The sequence below is a fragment of the Phocoena phocoena genome, chromosome 10 (genome assembly GCF_963924675.1).
Source record: "Phocoena phocoena chromosome 10, mPhoPho1.1, whole genome shotgun sequence".
NCBI classification, from domain to species: domain Eukaryota; kingdom Metazoa; phylum Chordata; class Mammalia; order Artiodactyla; family Phocoenidae; genus Phocoena; species Phocoena phocoena.
Window position 1 is genome coordinate 11455381 of NC_089228.1, and position 15117 is coordinate 11470497.

General features: G+C 49.1%; 1 protein-coding gene across 4 annotated transcripts in view; it reads right to left on the reverse strand.

The window, feature by feature from the left end:
• Positions 1 to 15117, reverse strand: part of ITPR1 (inositol 1,4,5-trisphosphate receptor type 1) — a 296145-nt gene that overhangs the window by 62075 nt on the left and 218953 nt on the right. For all 4 annotated transcript variants that reach the window (XM_065886463.1, XM_065886459.1, XM_065886462.1 and 1 more), the window contains 3 exons: positions 9310 to 9490; positions 7543 to 7796; positions 1087 to 1287 (listed from right to left, as the gene is read on the reverse strand). In XM_065886463.1, coding sequence (XP_065742535.1) covers positions 1087 to 1287; positions 7543 to 7796; positions 9310 to 9490 — 636 coding nt within the window. The remainder of the gene's footprint in view (positions 1 to 1086; positions 1288 to 7542; positions 7797 to 9309; positions 9491 to 15117) is intronic.

The following is a 15117-nucleotide window of genomic DNA, read 5'->3' on the forward strand; positions in this document are numbered from 1 at the left end:
TTGGAAAGCACGTTTTAATTCACGTAATATCAGAATTAATCACCTTCCCCCAGGTAAGATCCCCGTTTGCAACAGAATTCACCCCAGTATGCTCCTTTGAACAGGCCTCTGTTTGGCAGAAAAGCCATCTTGAGGTTATAAAGAAATTCACTTAGATAAAGCCTCTCCCCCAAATCCTGTTGTAATTTTTTTATTCCTTTTCACTTTAACTCAAACTACCCCGTTGGTCCCATCAGGAAGCCTGGAGACTAAAGTGGATCTAACGAAATGCTAGCCTCGCAGTCATGGACAACTAAGATCAGATTTTTCAATATACAGCAAGTGGTCCCTCTTGTAAGCCGTTCTTCTGGCCTTGCTTCCCAAGTAACGCAGCATGTCATACCTTTCCTGGCCACTGGGTTTATAATGGGCTATTTAAGCACTGGACTGCCCCCTCCAGCCAGGATACAGCTATAATTTGAGCGAACAATCATACTCATGCTAGCATCCGTGCAAAACTGCACGGAATCTGCAAGACGTCAGGGATAAGCAATGACTCTATTCAAGAAACTATTGGGTTCCACTCCAAAAATATACTTCTCGAGAAGCGTAAGTCAAGACTAAGGGAGTCCTTCTCTCCTCTGAACGTCTGTGGTGTTAAAGTCTCAATCATACATTTTCTCATGTTATTTTCAAGTTGTCTCATATACAGCAAGTTTTTTCTCTCTAGTTCGCTTTCAACCTCCTTCCATGAAGTGGCCCCTTTTTGAGTCTTTCCTAATATTTGAAATAGAGCCCAGTCTCCTGGTCATATTCATTTAACTCCAACTTTAATATGTACCCCTGGTCAACTTCGAGTTGGGCCGTTCAAACCGAACCAAGCTGGGCGCGATCACCCCGACAGCCCCTCAAGCGCCTGTGATTAGGTCACGTCCTGAAACATGGTAACGCTCGGTTGCTCCCTCCTCACTGCTTGGAAGAGGCCTCCAGTTCTACTGAATCCCTAGGCCCCTAGGGAGATGCTGTGCGACTTCTGAACTAGTCCCTGTCAACAACGTTTCAAAACGATAAACTTCTTTCTCCGCCCCGAAATGCAAATGGATTTACCTGGTTCTCATGGCAAGGTCCTTGACAGTATTCGGTCAGACTTTCCAGGGTTTGGTTGATGAGGGCCACGTTCTTTTCGTTGATATAGAGTCCGAGAAGACCGAGACCCCCGGTGGTACTTCCACAAATACAGTCCAGAAACTGTAGCGTCTCACATACCAAATTGTAGTTGGTCTTGTTATTTTGGCAACGAAGGAAGTTCTGCAATTGGGCAGTCCCCAGGTTGGGGGAACAAAGGCAAAGAGAAGAGGGAAAAGGTCACTCATTCTGCCCTTTTGATGGTATGTAATTGGTTGGGGCCTGGGATGGAGCAGCAATTACGCAGAGAGATGCAGTGTTGGGTAGAAGAGTCAGTCAGCCCCCATGACGGTCAACCGTGGACATGGTCTATGGCAATGGCTGCAAACACTGTGGCCTGTTCTCCAAGGTGCTTTTGTATGGGATGCAGGGGAGGAGAGCTCCTCTCTGACGACCCAGTTCAGACTCCAGTTCTCATTTTTAAGAGAACTGGAGTCTGAAGTTCTCATTTTTAAGTTCTCATTTCTTTCTTTTCCGCCCCAGCCCACCTCCCCACCCATCACATGTTAAGTTCAGAGCCTTTTGACGTTTCCAAGGACACTAGTTAATGTTTAAAAGATGACGCTGGGGTCTGGATGCTGAATGCCCAGAACCTAACACTGAGGCTAGTTCATCACAGAATGAAGTGTTACAGGCTGGGCTTAAGCCCACCTGCCATGGTGGGAACCTGGCTTATCTTGTTTGGCCACTTCCGTTATTACAGGAAGGAACAGAAGCGAGTAAATGTGTGTGTGCTTGGGTGCACGTGACCGAGTATGTATTCTCCAGGTAAACTTGCAATGCTAACAAGAGACAGAACAGCAGATAATTTCTCAACCAAGTCAAGCAATCCACATTCAACCACCTCATAACTCACAGCCTATTCTGATGCAGAGGAGTTGTTTTTTGTTTTTTGTTTTCGTCACAGACTCCAGTAATCTCTTCTTAAAAAGAAGGGAAGATTAACCCCAGATATTCTTTTGGGCATAGTTATAAAAGTTACATGTTTACTGTAGAAAACCGTAGAAAATTGTATCTTTTTAAAGTAAAAAGATATAATCAAAAGATAAAATGAATGTTAACTTTTGACCTGGTAATTCCACTTCTATCACTATTCACAAAGTACGTACTGGATGTCTGCTACAGCACTGTTTGAGACAGAGGGGAACTGGAAACAAGCTAAATGCCCGTCAGTTGGGAAGTAAACAAGTGATAGTGTATCAGCATCATTTGATATCACAAGTTGGAAACACTGAGGTAGGTCCATACGTGCCAATATGGAAAGACCTCCAGGACATACTGTTACGTTAAATGAACAAAAAGGCAAAGAGCAGATTAATATATATCCCATGCTTCCATCCAAATATACAGAAAAAGGACAGGAAGGATACAGTCCAAACCAACAGCAGTTCTCTCTGGGTAGAGACGTGGGAATGGGTAGAGGGACTGTTTTCTCAAATCAAACACTTATTTTCATTTAAACCTTCATAGAATATATTCATGTATTCCTTGTGTAATTAAAACATCCATAAATGCCCAGATTAACAGCTGGTAATCAAGTTTATGCTCGACTCATCCTCTAGATAACCCCCCCCTCACCCCCACCCCAAGTTAACCTCAGGGCCTTCTGCGCAAGCCTTCCTGACTAGTCTAGAAATTGCACAGTCATTCAGGTGCAGGTGGAGGTGGAGGAAGGACAGGTGATTTGAGACCACGTGGGCTTTCGTAAGGTGACTATTTTTCTAAGGGTCACAGGAAGCCAGAGGAGGGTTCTGCAGCCATTTCTCACCCCAGCCCCTCGGGGAAGATGCTACCTGTTCGAGGGCCTGGCTGAACCCCTCAGCATGCAGAGGTGGAGTGAAGGAGTATTCAGGGAGAGGGCAGGAGACAGCCAGGCTAACCTAGGCTCAAATTCACAGCATGGCTCTCGAGGCCACTCTGCCTCTGCAACTCCTGTGTCATCATTCCTGCCACGCCCTGCCCCTCCCCACCTCTGCTCAGGGATGTGGCCACTCCCCTCATGCCCCTTTCTGTTCACGGACATCATCTCTCCTGCCATGCTCCTCTGGCTGGCAGCAATGAACTTCTTCCTGCTCTTTAAGCACCCTCCACTCTCTCATCTCCTGGGCTTCAGCCCCACTATTCCCTCTGCCTGTCACTCCCCGCCTCCCTGTCTCCACCCTGATTGACTCCTCTTCCTTCAGGATGGCATCTCAAGTCACTTCTTTCAGGAAGCTCTCCATCCTGACTCCAGTGAGATTGGGGCACCAGCACTGGTGACCGACAACTGGCCCAGGGACTGGCTCATGCCATGGGCTTCGTAAACACTGGCTGAAGTATCTGGATTAAGTTGGATGAAGGAAAGGGGACTTGGGAACTCATCAAGGCCAGCAGATGACATGTTGCAGACTCCCCAGGAAGGACGGTGGGCTGCCCTTTCTTGAAAGCCTCTCCCATTTCTCATGGCCTTTGCAGAATGTCTAGTCAGAATCTCTCCTTCCTAACTCAGTTCCATTTTCTCTTGTTCTCTACTAAAACAGAGGCGTGCCACTCGCTAAAGGCCCATGGGAACTCTTTCTATGCTCAAGGAATAGAGCTCACCCACAGCACATACCACCTACCCCACCCTGTCCAGACTAGAGAAGTCCTGTTCTTTTTGTCGTCTTCCTTGGAGGGCCAGGGACCAAGTCAAGATGGGTAGACGAAGGAGATCCAAGACTTCAAGTCTGTGCTTAAACAGACTGCAGTGGAGAGAGAGCAAGACCTGTATTCCTTAACCCAGGTGAAAGGCAAAGCCAGCCTCTCAGGGGAAGGTTCAAAAGCATACGGAAAATGGTTCAAAAACAGTCCTTCCCATCACGTCTCTCGCTACTGTGAACAAAGCTTGCTTAAGGCAGCAACCGTCCATTCGGCAAAGTCAAACTCAGTGGCTTTATCGCTACTGAACATTTACCAACAGGAAAGTTAAGGTTCTAAATACGACAAGCAACTCCGGGCAACCTCAAAGGGCCAGAGTCCCTCTCTCTCTGGGCTCGTCTGCACTTCCTTATACCAGGGAGCTGATAATTCCCTCCTCGTGAGAATGTCTTCTCCCTCGGAATCCACGAGGAAACCCTGACCCAGAGATCCACCGTCGGTTCCAGAAAACTGTCAAGAGGGTGGCAGGCAGAGTCGTTGAATCCCACCTAAAACCATCATTTTGAGAACTGGATTCCTACAAATACCATCGTATCAGAGCAATGTTATTACTACCTCCGTGTGCCTGGCTTAGTGGGAGTCTGTAGATGGGTGCAGCACTCATCCTTGTGAACCACTGGTCCAGATCACTGGTTTTCCAGCCACTCCCTGCAAAACCCTGGAGGAGCCCAGGAATGCCCCAGCCCTCAGGACTCTTGCAGGTGAGGGAGGAAAGCAAAGTTCTGACACTCTGTCGTTTCTACTCTGAACAAAGCAGCTTTGTTCTCATCTCCTTTACCACGTACGTTTCTGCCTAAGATGTTCAAACGGGGGATTCTGCAGCCCCAAGCAGTTTAACACCACTGGCGTTATAGAACCTTCAAAGGTTAAGTTGCTAAGCTTTAAATGTATATATATTGAAATATACTGTACACTTCCTCTCCCCCTGATACCACTGTTTCTGGCAGAGTGGCGTATTAGAGAATGTTGTTTTGGAAGGACTCATTAAAAGGGGCTTCTGCCCATGGAGTTCTTAGGGAATTCGTTCAAAGCAGAGTTTTGCAAAGAGCTAAGGTACAAAACAAAAACTGTGAAGACTTCCCCAAAGGAAGTGGTGAATTCGTACAATGGGAGCCTCCCTCTGCTTTCCCAGTGGAGGCTGGGTGTGCTGTGAAGACGGCAGGTCAAGGGGGCGGACGGAAGGTAGAACAGGTCCACGAAACCAGAGCCACGTCCGGGAAACAAGCACATCAGGACCGCCCCTCTGACATTCACGGATGGACTCGACTCAAGGTAGCCTTGTGTTTTGTTTGCTCAGAACTCAGCAGACATCAGCTCCTCTGGGAAGCCTTCCTGGACCCAGTTTACTACTGTGTTGGTTCTCTTGCTCTGAACCCACAAAACCCCTAAGATGACACAACTGGAGCACCTATCACCCTGCACGGCAGCCTCCCGCTTGCCGAGTGGCTCCTGTCCTAGATGCGCAGCTCCGTGAGGGGAAGGTGGGGGGGGCGGTCTCCATCACCCCCAGGGCAGGGCACAGAGCAGGGTACTCGCCGAGATGAGGAGATCAACACACATATGCATAGTCTCAACCTACTTTTCCTTTGGAGCCCAAGGTTGGTGGAAACCAGTAACACTGGTATAGGGGAACGATACAGGGCACTGGCCACCAAGTTCAGCCTAGAAATCGCCCCAGCAGGGTAGGGCCCCCATCCACAAAGACACCACAGTCGAGCTGTAGTCTTTGTTTTCTTACTGGTGGGACAGCGTGCTTTCCCATGGCATCGCTCACACTCCCTTGGCCTGTCTCCCCGGTGATGAACGGTGTAGATACGGTAGGTGGAGCAGACACAGTCCGCCTCCAGACAAACACCAGCCAACGAGCCAGTAACCGGACCCCGGACCTTTGGGTCATGAGGGCCTTGTCCACCCACTGATCTTGGCATCCACGCAAGTCAGGCCAGTGCATCAAGGGCCGACGTGTTCTATGTCCAAAGTAGGAATGTTTGAGCAACAGGCAAGAAAAACAGACTCACGGCCAAGATCCCACACTCAGACGTGGTCAGGGATGAAGCTGGAATGTCAGTGGAGGAAAGGAGTGGGCAGCAAAGCAGAGAACGCGCCTGAAGTCCCTGCGCGGCCGACAGTGGAGCTGATGGAAATCCCTTCATTTTGAAATACGGCCCAGATGCGGCTGGTTGATGACCTTGGATCTAAATGCTCTTTTTTTTTAAAATTTCATTTCATTTTTTATTTTTTTGGCCGTGCCACGCGGCATGTGGGACCTTAGCTCCCTGACCAGGGATGGAACCCGTGACCCCTGCAGTGGAAGCACAGAGTCTTATCCACTGGACTGCCAGGGAAGTCCCTCGATGCTTTTTCAAAGCCCAGGCTCTTCGGACCCATTTGACTGCAAACACAAATCAGCACAGTAGGTACTCGTACTGCAGACTTCCCCCACTTCCATTAAATTGTGCTGTCTTACTGCTTAACAATACAATTTCTTACTCAACTTATCCAGGCAGAGGTTCTGCAGCACATTTTAAGCGTTAGCGATTTCTGGTGGTGGCACCGAATGGTCTGGCCACAGCTAACATGTGAAAGGCCATCAAGTCACCTGGTGGGTAAACTCAGTTGTGCAAATATTTCAAGGCTGCATCTTCCCCTTGCGGTGTTCGGACTAGAATTATTTTCTTTTCAAACCATCACAATTCAGATAAAACTAGCCCCACCAATTTATTTATTTTAGGAGAAAACATTCTACGTTAGAGGAGTTCAGACACACTTTTCCTGTTCATCCTCATCTGTTTTAGGCAGAGAGGGGTGTTTTCCCCAAGAGTCAGAAGCAAAACTAGGAGAAGGCCAAGGCCCCGGTGCTCTAGCATGCTTCTCCTGGGCAGAGACACCTTCCACAGATCTGTGTCCACTGAGAACGAAGAGGGTATCTCTGGAACCCATCCTTGGCCCTTCCTGAAAAGCCTTTGCTGTTGGGGAAACTCTGCAAGGAAGGAAACGCCCTCTATCTTAATGCGGTGGTTGACAGCACAGCCTCTACCCACCAGACTGCCTGGGTTCAGTTCCAAGCTCTGTACTCCCTAACTGGGTCTTGTGCATCTTGGTTTCCTCATCTATAAAACAAGTGTTATAATACAGGCAACACTTAGCATCCAGGATCATCTAAGTGCCCAATAAACCTGGCCATTGTTATTATCCCACGACAAAAAAAAAAAGTGAACAAAGGATTTCTGGAATAATCAGTTCAACAAATATTTTTGAACATTTGTGTAAAACACCAGAAAGCCACTTCATTCATTCAACCAAGAAATATTTGATTAGAACATTCTATGTACCAGATTCTGTTAAGTCTAGTATATTTAATCATCCACCCCTCCATCCATTCAAGTTTTACCTGTACATCTATGTATCAAACGGTGGCAGGCTACCAGATACACACACACACAGAGGCACATACACACATATAACAAACACACGTGGAGCAGGTGGGAGCTACACTGTTGAACATGAGATCTGGTCCCTGTCCCTGTGGAGACAGCGGGGACGACGAGACAGAGAAACGCTTCTAGTGCCCAGACATCGAGAACCATGCAGGGTCCTCAGCTCGAAGAGATGGGCTGAAAGGAGAGGAGCTGAGATGTCACAGTAAGCGGCGGTAGCTGTGAGGACCTGGGACCGCCCCCTCCACTGCCCCCCGGCCCTCACCTGTAGGTCCCGGTTGTGGTTTTCGCACAGGAGCTGCAGGAAGCGGAGGATGGGCTGCATGATGGTGATGACTGCGCTCATCTCCAGGTCGTCCTTGGTCTTGTCTGCTGTGGCCTGGGCGCCCTCCCCTGACTGGTAGTGATCGTCGGGGTCGGCCTCCCTTCTGAAGGTGGTGAAGGCTTTCCTGGTGGCGGCAGAGGCCTCCACAAGCTGATCCCGGGCCTCTTCCGTTATCTGTGTCGTGGGCTCTTTGGCTAGAACGCAAATGTAAGGTGGTCAATGCTGCCGAATCCCAGGAACACTATTCACCACGCCAAAGACGACGTTCAGAGACCTAAGTTCTGGAATTCACCAGAGAGTCTCTCAAGGTTGGCAAAACGCTCCAAGAAGCCACCATCTTCTCTCACCTCTTAGGATTAAAAGTAAGTTGAGCCCTTCCAGCTTGCTGGTGGCTCTAACACGTCACCTACACTTGCTCTGTGGTTTAGGGGAAAAGCAGCAGAGGTTCTGTCAACCTCATACATCTATGGCTCTGGGCCTCAGCTTCCTCATCTGTAAAATGGGGAGAACATCAGTGAAGTCTTCCTCTAGAATGTTCCTGAGACACTCAACATAAGCTAAGCAAACTGTAATTACTGTTCTTAGACAACCATTGATGGAGCCCTTTACTAAGCCCCAAGGCACTGTGATTAAGCACCTCATGTTTATTACCTCATCGAATCTTCAGAGTAACCCTGTAAGGTAACCAGGCACTAGAGTTAGGAGCATTAGATGCTGTAGCCAGACTCCCTGGGTTCAAATCCTGGCTTTAGTACTTACGAGCTCCATATCCTTACTAGCTCCATATCCTACAAGTTAATTACCATCCCTATGCCTCAGTTTCCTCATCTGTAAAATGGGGATAACGATTTTATCGATTTTACAATGTCCACTTGACTTCTAAATGAAGTAACACATGTAAAGGACTTTGGACAGTGCCTGGTTCATAGAAAGTACTCAGTAAATGTTAGCCTTTCTTCTTTTTCTTCTCTTTATCCCCATTCTAGACCAGTGGCGATCAACTAGGGATGATTTTGACCCCATCTCCACCCAGGGGACGACAGGCAATGTCTGGAGAGATTTTAAGTTGGGGGTGAGCTACTGGTATCTACTGGGTCGAGGCCACATATGCTGCTAAACAGCCTGCAATGTACAGGGCAGCCCCGATAGCAATGGATTCTCCAGATGTCCCATGTGCTGTGGCTGAGAAACTCAGCTCTAGACTTAAAAAAACGAGACTCAGACCTATTCAAGGCCATTTGACTCCAACACTTTTGGGTCTACCCACTCCCCAGTATAACTCCTCTTCAAGGGGGATAATGGATAAAAAGCTTTCTGAACTTTCAAATATTTCAGAAAATAAGGGCGGATTAGCTGACAAAAGACGACAGCCAATTTAAAAGTGCGTATTCCACAACTTTCTCTAACATTAAATGGAAATTACAGGAAAAGATTATTAATGGATTTCCTGCCAACAAAACCCTCAGTTTGACAAAGAAGAATGTATGTTAGTTTATTAAACAAGAGGAGCCTCCAAAGCAGCAGGAATTCAGTTCAGGTTACACAGGAAGAATTATATCACAACCAGATTGGTTTTCTTCTTCTGAAAGCCCCAGTCAGAAAACAGTTTGGAGCCTAGAAGTCGTGTAAAAACTGAAGGAAAACCAGGGATTCCTCCCATGTTTACAATCCAGCTGACTGAAGAGCTGCACGCAGGGGAGCATTTACCTTTTTTCCGTGATGGGGCATCCCTGTCTACCTCATCATCTTTCTTTTTATTTCCCAAGTCACTGGTGTTCACGGTCACCGTTGCCTTGATTTCTTGCTGGGCCACCTTCATCCGGTCATAGAAGACCTTGAAGAATTTCTCCGACTTCTTATCTTCTGTCAACCGGCAGAAAAAGGAGTGCTGCCAAGGAAAACCCACAGCTTTTTCAACACTGTGACACACCAGTTACTGAATCCCACTCAGGACACCAAAACCTCGTGGAGATCAGAGCCAGACCCAAAACCTCAAAAACGGTCTAACTTTGGACCAGGGTTAAACACCGTTCAATGCACTGTCATTCTCTGGCTTCCACAGCCTGAGGTTTTCTACACAGAGTCTTTAAAGCAAAATGCCATTCCTTGGCTGAATCAGTCATATAGGCTTGGGAAGCATGCTAAGGGGTGGTGGGCAGATTTCAGCCAACGAAGCACAACCCCCTACACACATATAAATCAACTCCACTAACAATGGAAACAGAATGTATTTTTGGTGATTGTTGCAGGGCCAGTCATGTGTTTAAGGACTTCTATGAGGCCTCCTCTTTGCAAAGCCTTGTGGATATATACAGATGAGTAAGACGTGCTACCTGCTCCTATAGGGCTCCATACCAGGTTAGCATGACACGCCCATAAGGAGGGCTTAAATGCATAAAACATGCTCCAGAAGCTACACAGACAATTATATTATAGAAGCTCAGAGGTGGCAAGGATGACATTGGGCTGGAGTGATCCCAGAATCGTCGTGAAAAAAGTGATTTTCGGATCAGGTTTTAAAGGGCAGGTAAAGGGTGATTAGATGAAAAAGCTAACAATGAACAGGTAGCTCGCCTCTTGAATACACATTTGTTTTTGGACCCACTGCAAGCAATAGTATACATTGTTGATATAAAAACACAATATGGTATCTCAACTTCATTTGTGAGCACTCTCTTTTCACCCCTTTGCAAATACCACGCTGTTGTGAATTATTTACATAAAAATACAATACAGTCAATTTCCAGAGGACTAAAACAAAGCTCCGAACAATATATTTGCTTCTCCCAGTGGGAGCTTTCTGCCAATTTCATATCCTCCCCCATTTGGAAAGATGGCACTTCCCTACAGAAGGTAACCCTAGGCTTGCAATCCCAGAGAAAAGCAACATCTTACCAGCCTCATGAAGCCCCTTAACTGCTCCATCTCTCACCCCCCCACACCCAGTGCTTGATTCAGCGCCTGCCCCCGCCCCGAGAGCCACCACGTTCCCATCTGCCAACATGCAACTTCAGTCACTGTGACCCTCCTTCTAGCCACTAGCCCATATGCTGCCCTGACAAATGTCAGCCTCATTTGCCCACCAAGCTCTTCTTGACCGTGCCCTTTCTTTTCCCTCTGCCTGTTCTTCTTTACCTCTGGCTGTTTCTTAAACACAGCACAGGATCCAGCCTTCCTACTTGTGCTCTCTGGTTCTGTCTTCTCTCTTCCAGCCACTCCCAAATGCCAGTTTACAAGTCACTGCCTGCCTCCATCCTGTGTGTCACTGAGTCCTCCAACACTCCCACTCTGGGAACCAAGCTCGAGCCTTCAGTGTGCTCCACTGCCCTTTGCTTCCCTCTGTTTTCTTTTAGGCTTCTAGTACGTCCATCCATTCAACCGGCATTCCGTTTGTCCATCCGCCCATCCACTATTTACTGTGCGCCTGCCATGAGTCAGGGATTACGCCCATTATAGGAGAAACAATGCTCAGCAAAAAGAGGCCTGCGCCCCGTGAAACTGGCGGCTTGGTAGGAAAAAGACACAGTCGTTCAATAGTCACGCTAATGACTTTCACTAAAGTAGCCTTTTAACCACTGAGTCCACAGAGTGCTGGCAAACAGCGGCAGACACTCAGCGCCACTGCCCGGTTCCTCCTGGCTCTTCCCATGGCTGGGTCCCCTCACCTGTCAGTCACAGCATTAACATCACCTCCTCCAGAGAACCACCCCGACCATCCTACTAACAGCAGCCACACCAGCTGTTTATCCTCACACGCTCTATTTTATTCTTCATAGCAACTGGCCCCTGAAACGACACCTGTATTTACTGTTTACCTACTTAACTGTCTGTCTTGGGCAGAGCGTAAGCTCTAAGAGGGCAGGAGCCTCGCCTACATGGTTCACAGCTGTCGTCAGAACACCCAGAAGAGGCCCAGCACATAGAAGGCGCTCTATAATGATTTGATGAAAGAACGAATACAACTCGACACGTTATGGCTCCTCTTGACCCGCTACACGCCCCCCCCATCAGATCCGGCCACGGGAGAAATAAATTCCCACCATACTGTAGATTCTTATTTCTCATATCCTCTAATGTGAGAAACCAAGTTCCGGTTGTTCACTTCTTTGAGGGCCAGCGCTTCCGCAGACAAACAAGAGGAGGTGTGCGGGGGACGAAGACCTCAACCGAGAGCCACCTAAATACGGTGATTACATTTTCCACCAAGAGGCGTCACACAGCATCTCACCCACATGGGGTCAGGGGGGGACTGCACAAGGAGGCGGCTGCTCGGGGCAATGAACTTCAGTTGCTGCCCCTTAAGTCTTCTCATGGCATGGAGGCAACTGAAAAAGCATCCTTGGACATTCCGGTCATTCAAGAAAACAAGTGCACTTTAATAAGTAAATAAATAAAGAGCCAAAGCCTGCCATGTGTCATCGGGAAGAGCGCGAGAGTACACACCCATCACCTGCTACAAATGCACCGCTTCAGGTCTAGCTGGTTAACCCAGCCCATGTCACCTGATAGGGTCAGGGCGAGGACACCTCTTATAAAACGAGGGAAAGGCAAGGCACTGAGGATTACAGGCTTCTACATACGTTTCTGCAACGGCCAGTATTATTTATTTTGCACTGTTTGTAACAGTCCCCGTCCCTCAAGGATTTGAAGCTGCTTTATAAACAGAACGTGCTCGATAAAACGATAGAGTGGACAGCGGGGTACGGTGACATGAGTAAGCACAGAAAAGCGACATCAAGCAAGGATGGGGGCTGGAGGATGGGAGAGGTGATTCCGGGAGTCTTGGGCTCGGCTCCGAGGCACCCGGCCATCACGCTGAAATGAGAGGCCAACTCCATCACACCTCTTAGTAAGAAGCAAGAGGAGAGATACCACCAGTGCTTTGAAGCAAGGAAACATCTCTTCACGGAGGGGTTAGTGGGGCAGGCTTTCCAGTTGGACTTCCCGGGTTCGAGGCTGGGGTCCCTCGTCCACTGGCTCTGTGACCGTGGGCAAATTACTCAACCTCTCTGAACCCACGTGGAAGGGCTGCCAGGGTGCACATCAGGTGCTTAGCACAGTGCCCGCTAAGTGTGTTGGTTTCACACTGCCATGACATTAGTATCATGTGAAAACCCCACAGCAAAGGCATCACCCAAGCAGCTAAGTGGCGAGAACTGTCAGAAAGACCGGTCTTCAGCTCCACCGCTCACTAGCTGGTGTCACCTCAGAAAGTGACGACGCCTCTGAAACCCCAATCATCTCATCTGCAAAATGGTCACTGTAACAGGGTGTACCCTTCACGGGTGGTTATGAAGACCCGAGATAATCACAGTAACACTCCCAACAGCTGACCTGACGAGGTGCCGGGAACCTGTGGTGAACCTTCGTGCGTCTCACCTCACACACAGTCCCTGATGAAGCAGTTGTTACTATTACTCCTTTTTGAGATCAGGAGACCCTTTTGGGTCTTTCAGATAATGTGCATCAGGTGTGGAGCATGCCCGAGAAGCCCACACTGTGACAAATGTCGTCTTCCCAGGACGCTGTGAGAGGCACCGGCCTGGGAAGTGGCAGAGCAGCGAGGAGGGGTGACAGCGGGGCTGCAGGGGCCCCAACTGAGAAGCTCAGCAGACGCCCTAGAAGGAAGATATCTGGGCTCCAGAGGGGAAGCGCTGGTACCTCGTACGGGAGGAGAAGTGAAAACGGAGGCATGTGCAGGAACTAAGGACCCCCGGTCCCCAATCAGGGGCTGTGCCGGGGGAAGGCATAGGGGCCGTGGAGCAGGCCGGGGCCAGGGGCTCCTGGAGACCCTCGCTGCCCCTCCCTGGTGCCTGGTGTCATCTGGACTCGGTGAGACCAGGCCCTGAACACGGCTCACAGACCTGTTCATTCCACCTGCTTCCGTCACAATGTGCTCGGACGACCTGCGGGTGGGAAGGGGGCGCCCTCCTCAGGACTGTTTCCCCAGAAGCGGGTGGGACCTCAGACCAGAGCAGGTGGGGGACTCGGCCCTGACCCGCCTCAGGCTCTTCATGGGCACTGGTCTACCTCCCTCCATGGGCGTATTTCAGTGAATCACACCCCAACCTCCACCCCCAAAACCTAGAGCCAAGAGCCATGGAGAGACTGTTTCACTTCTCCAGACTTTTCACTCCACGCCACCCAGCAGGTTTGAGCACCGCCTTCCAAATAAGCCTGGTCTAGAGCAGGCAACATTAGTCCCAGGTAAGAGGAAGCAAAACGGGGGGCGGGTGAATGGGAAGTGACTAAAAGGGAACCAAGAGAACTTTCTGGAGTGAAGAAAATGTCTTGATTGGGGTGGAATTCACACAGGTGTGGTAGAGAGAATAATGCGTCCCCATCCCTGAAAAGATGTCCAGACCCTAATCCCTGGGACTTGGGAATATGTCACCTTACATGGCAAAGGGGAGTAAGGTTGCAGATGGAATTAAGGTTGCTGACCTTAAATAGGGAGATTATGCTGGATTATTCAGAGGGGCTAGTGTCATCACAAGGGTTCTTAAAAGTAGAAGAGGAGGGTAGAGTGATATGGTGTGAGAAGGACTCCACTCGGCGTTGCTGGCTTTGAACATGAGGAAGGGGCCATAGCCAAGGGGCCTCTAGAAACTGGGAAAGGCGGGGAAACGGATTCTGCCCCGGAGCCTCCAGGAAGGAATGCAGCCCCGCTGACACCTTGATTTTAGTCTAGTTAAGACTCATGTCGAACTTGTAAGATAAAAAATCTGGCTGTCTCAAGCCACTAAGATTTTTGTAATTCGTTACAGCAGCCAATGAAAACAAATACGATAGGTATAAACATTTGTCAAATCTGATCAAAGTGTACACTTAAAATCTCTACATATTATTGTATGTAAATCACATCACAATAAAGAGGAAGAGAAGGGGGAAAAAAACTGCTTTGTTACCCGAAGGCTAGAGAACTTTGTCAAGGCTGTCCAGACAAGGGGCCACCCTCAGAGGCCATCTCCCCCTGCAGAGGGACCTGCGTCTGCCGCCCTCATGGCCCATCTTTCTTCACCCTCTGCTTATCTCCAAATCGCATGTGATTCCAAAGCCCTCTCTTCACGTAAGCTGTCTCATGAGCGTTTTAGGGGATTGTCAAGACAGATCTCACCATTCATAAGTCCATCACGTTAGAGACAGGAGAGCTGGGGTCAGGAGAGGTCAGCTGACGTGTGGCAGAGCCACGCCCGCTCCCTGCCTCTGCACTCAAGGCCCTGTGCACCGCCTGCCTTCTTGGTGATCACACGGAACACCAGCCCCAGTGATCGGCAGGCAGCTCCGAAAAAACGAGGGTGGGTTTGGGGGCAGACACAGCGTCAATGCCAACATCACGGACAACAGGTCCATGTTTGGAGTGGCCTCAGGGAAGGAAGCCGGGGTCGGGCCAGGTGAGAGAGTGACCACCTGCAGCGGCCACCTCCATGGAAGCTCTGGGGGACAGAGGTGGGAGGGGACCCAGGTATGGCCACTGTAAGCCAGGCTTAAAAACAATCCCCACAAAACAGAAAA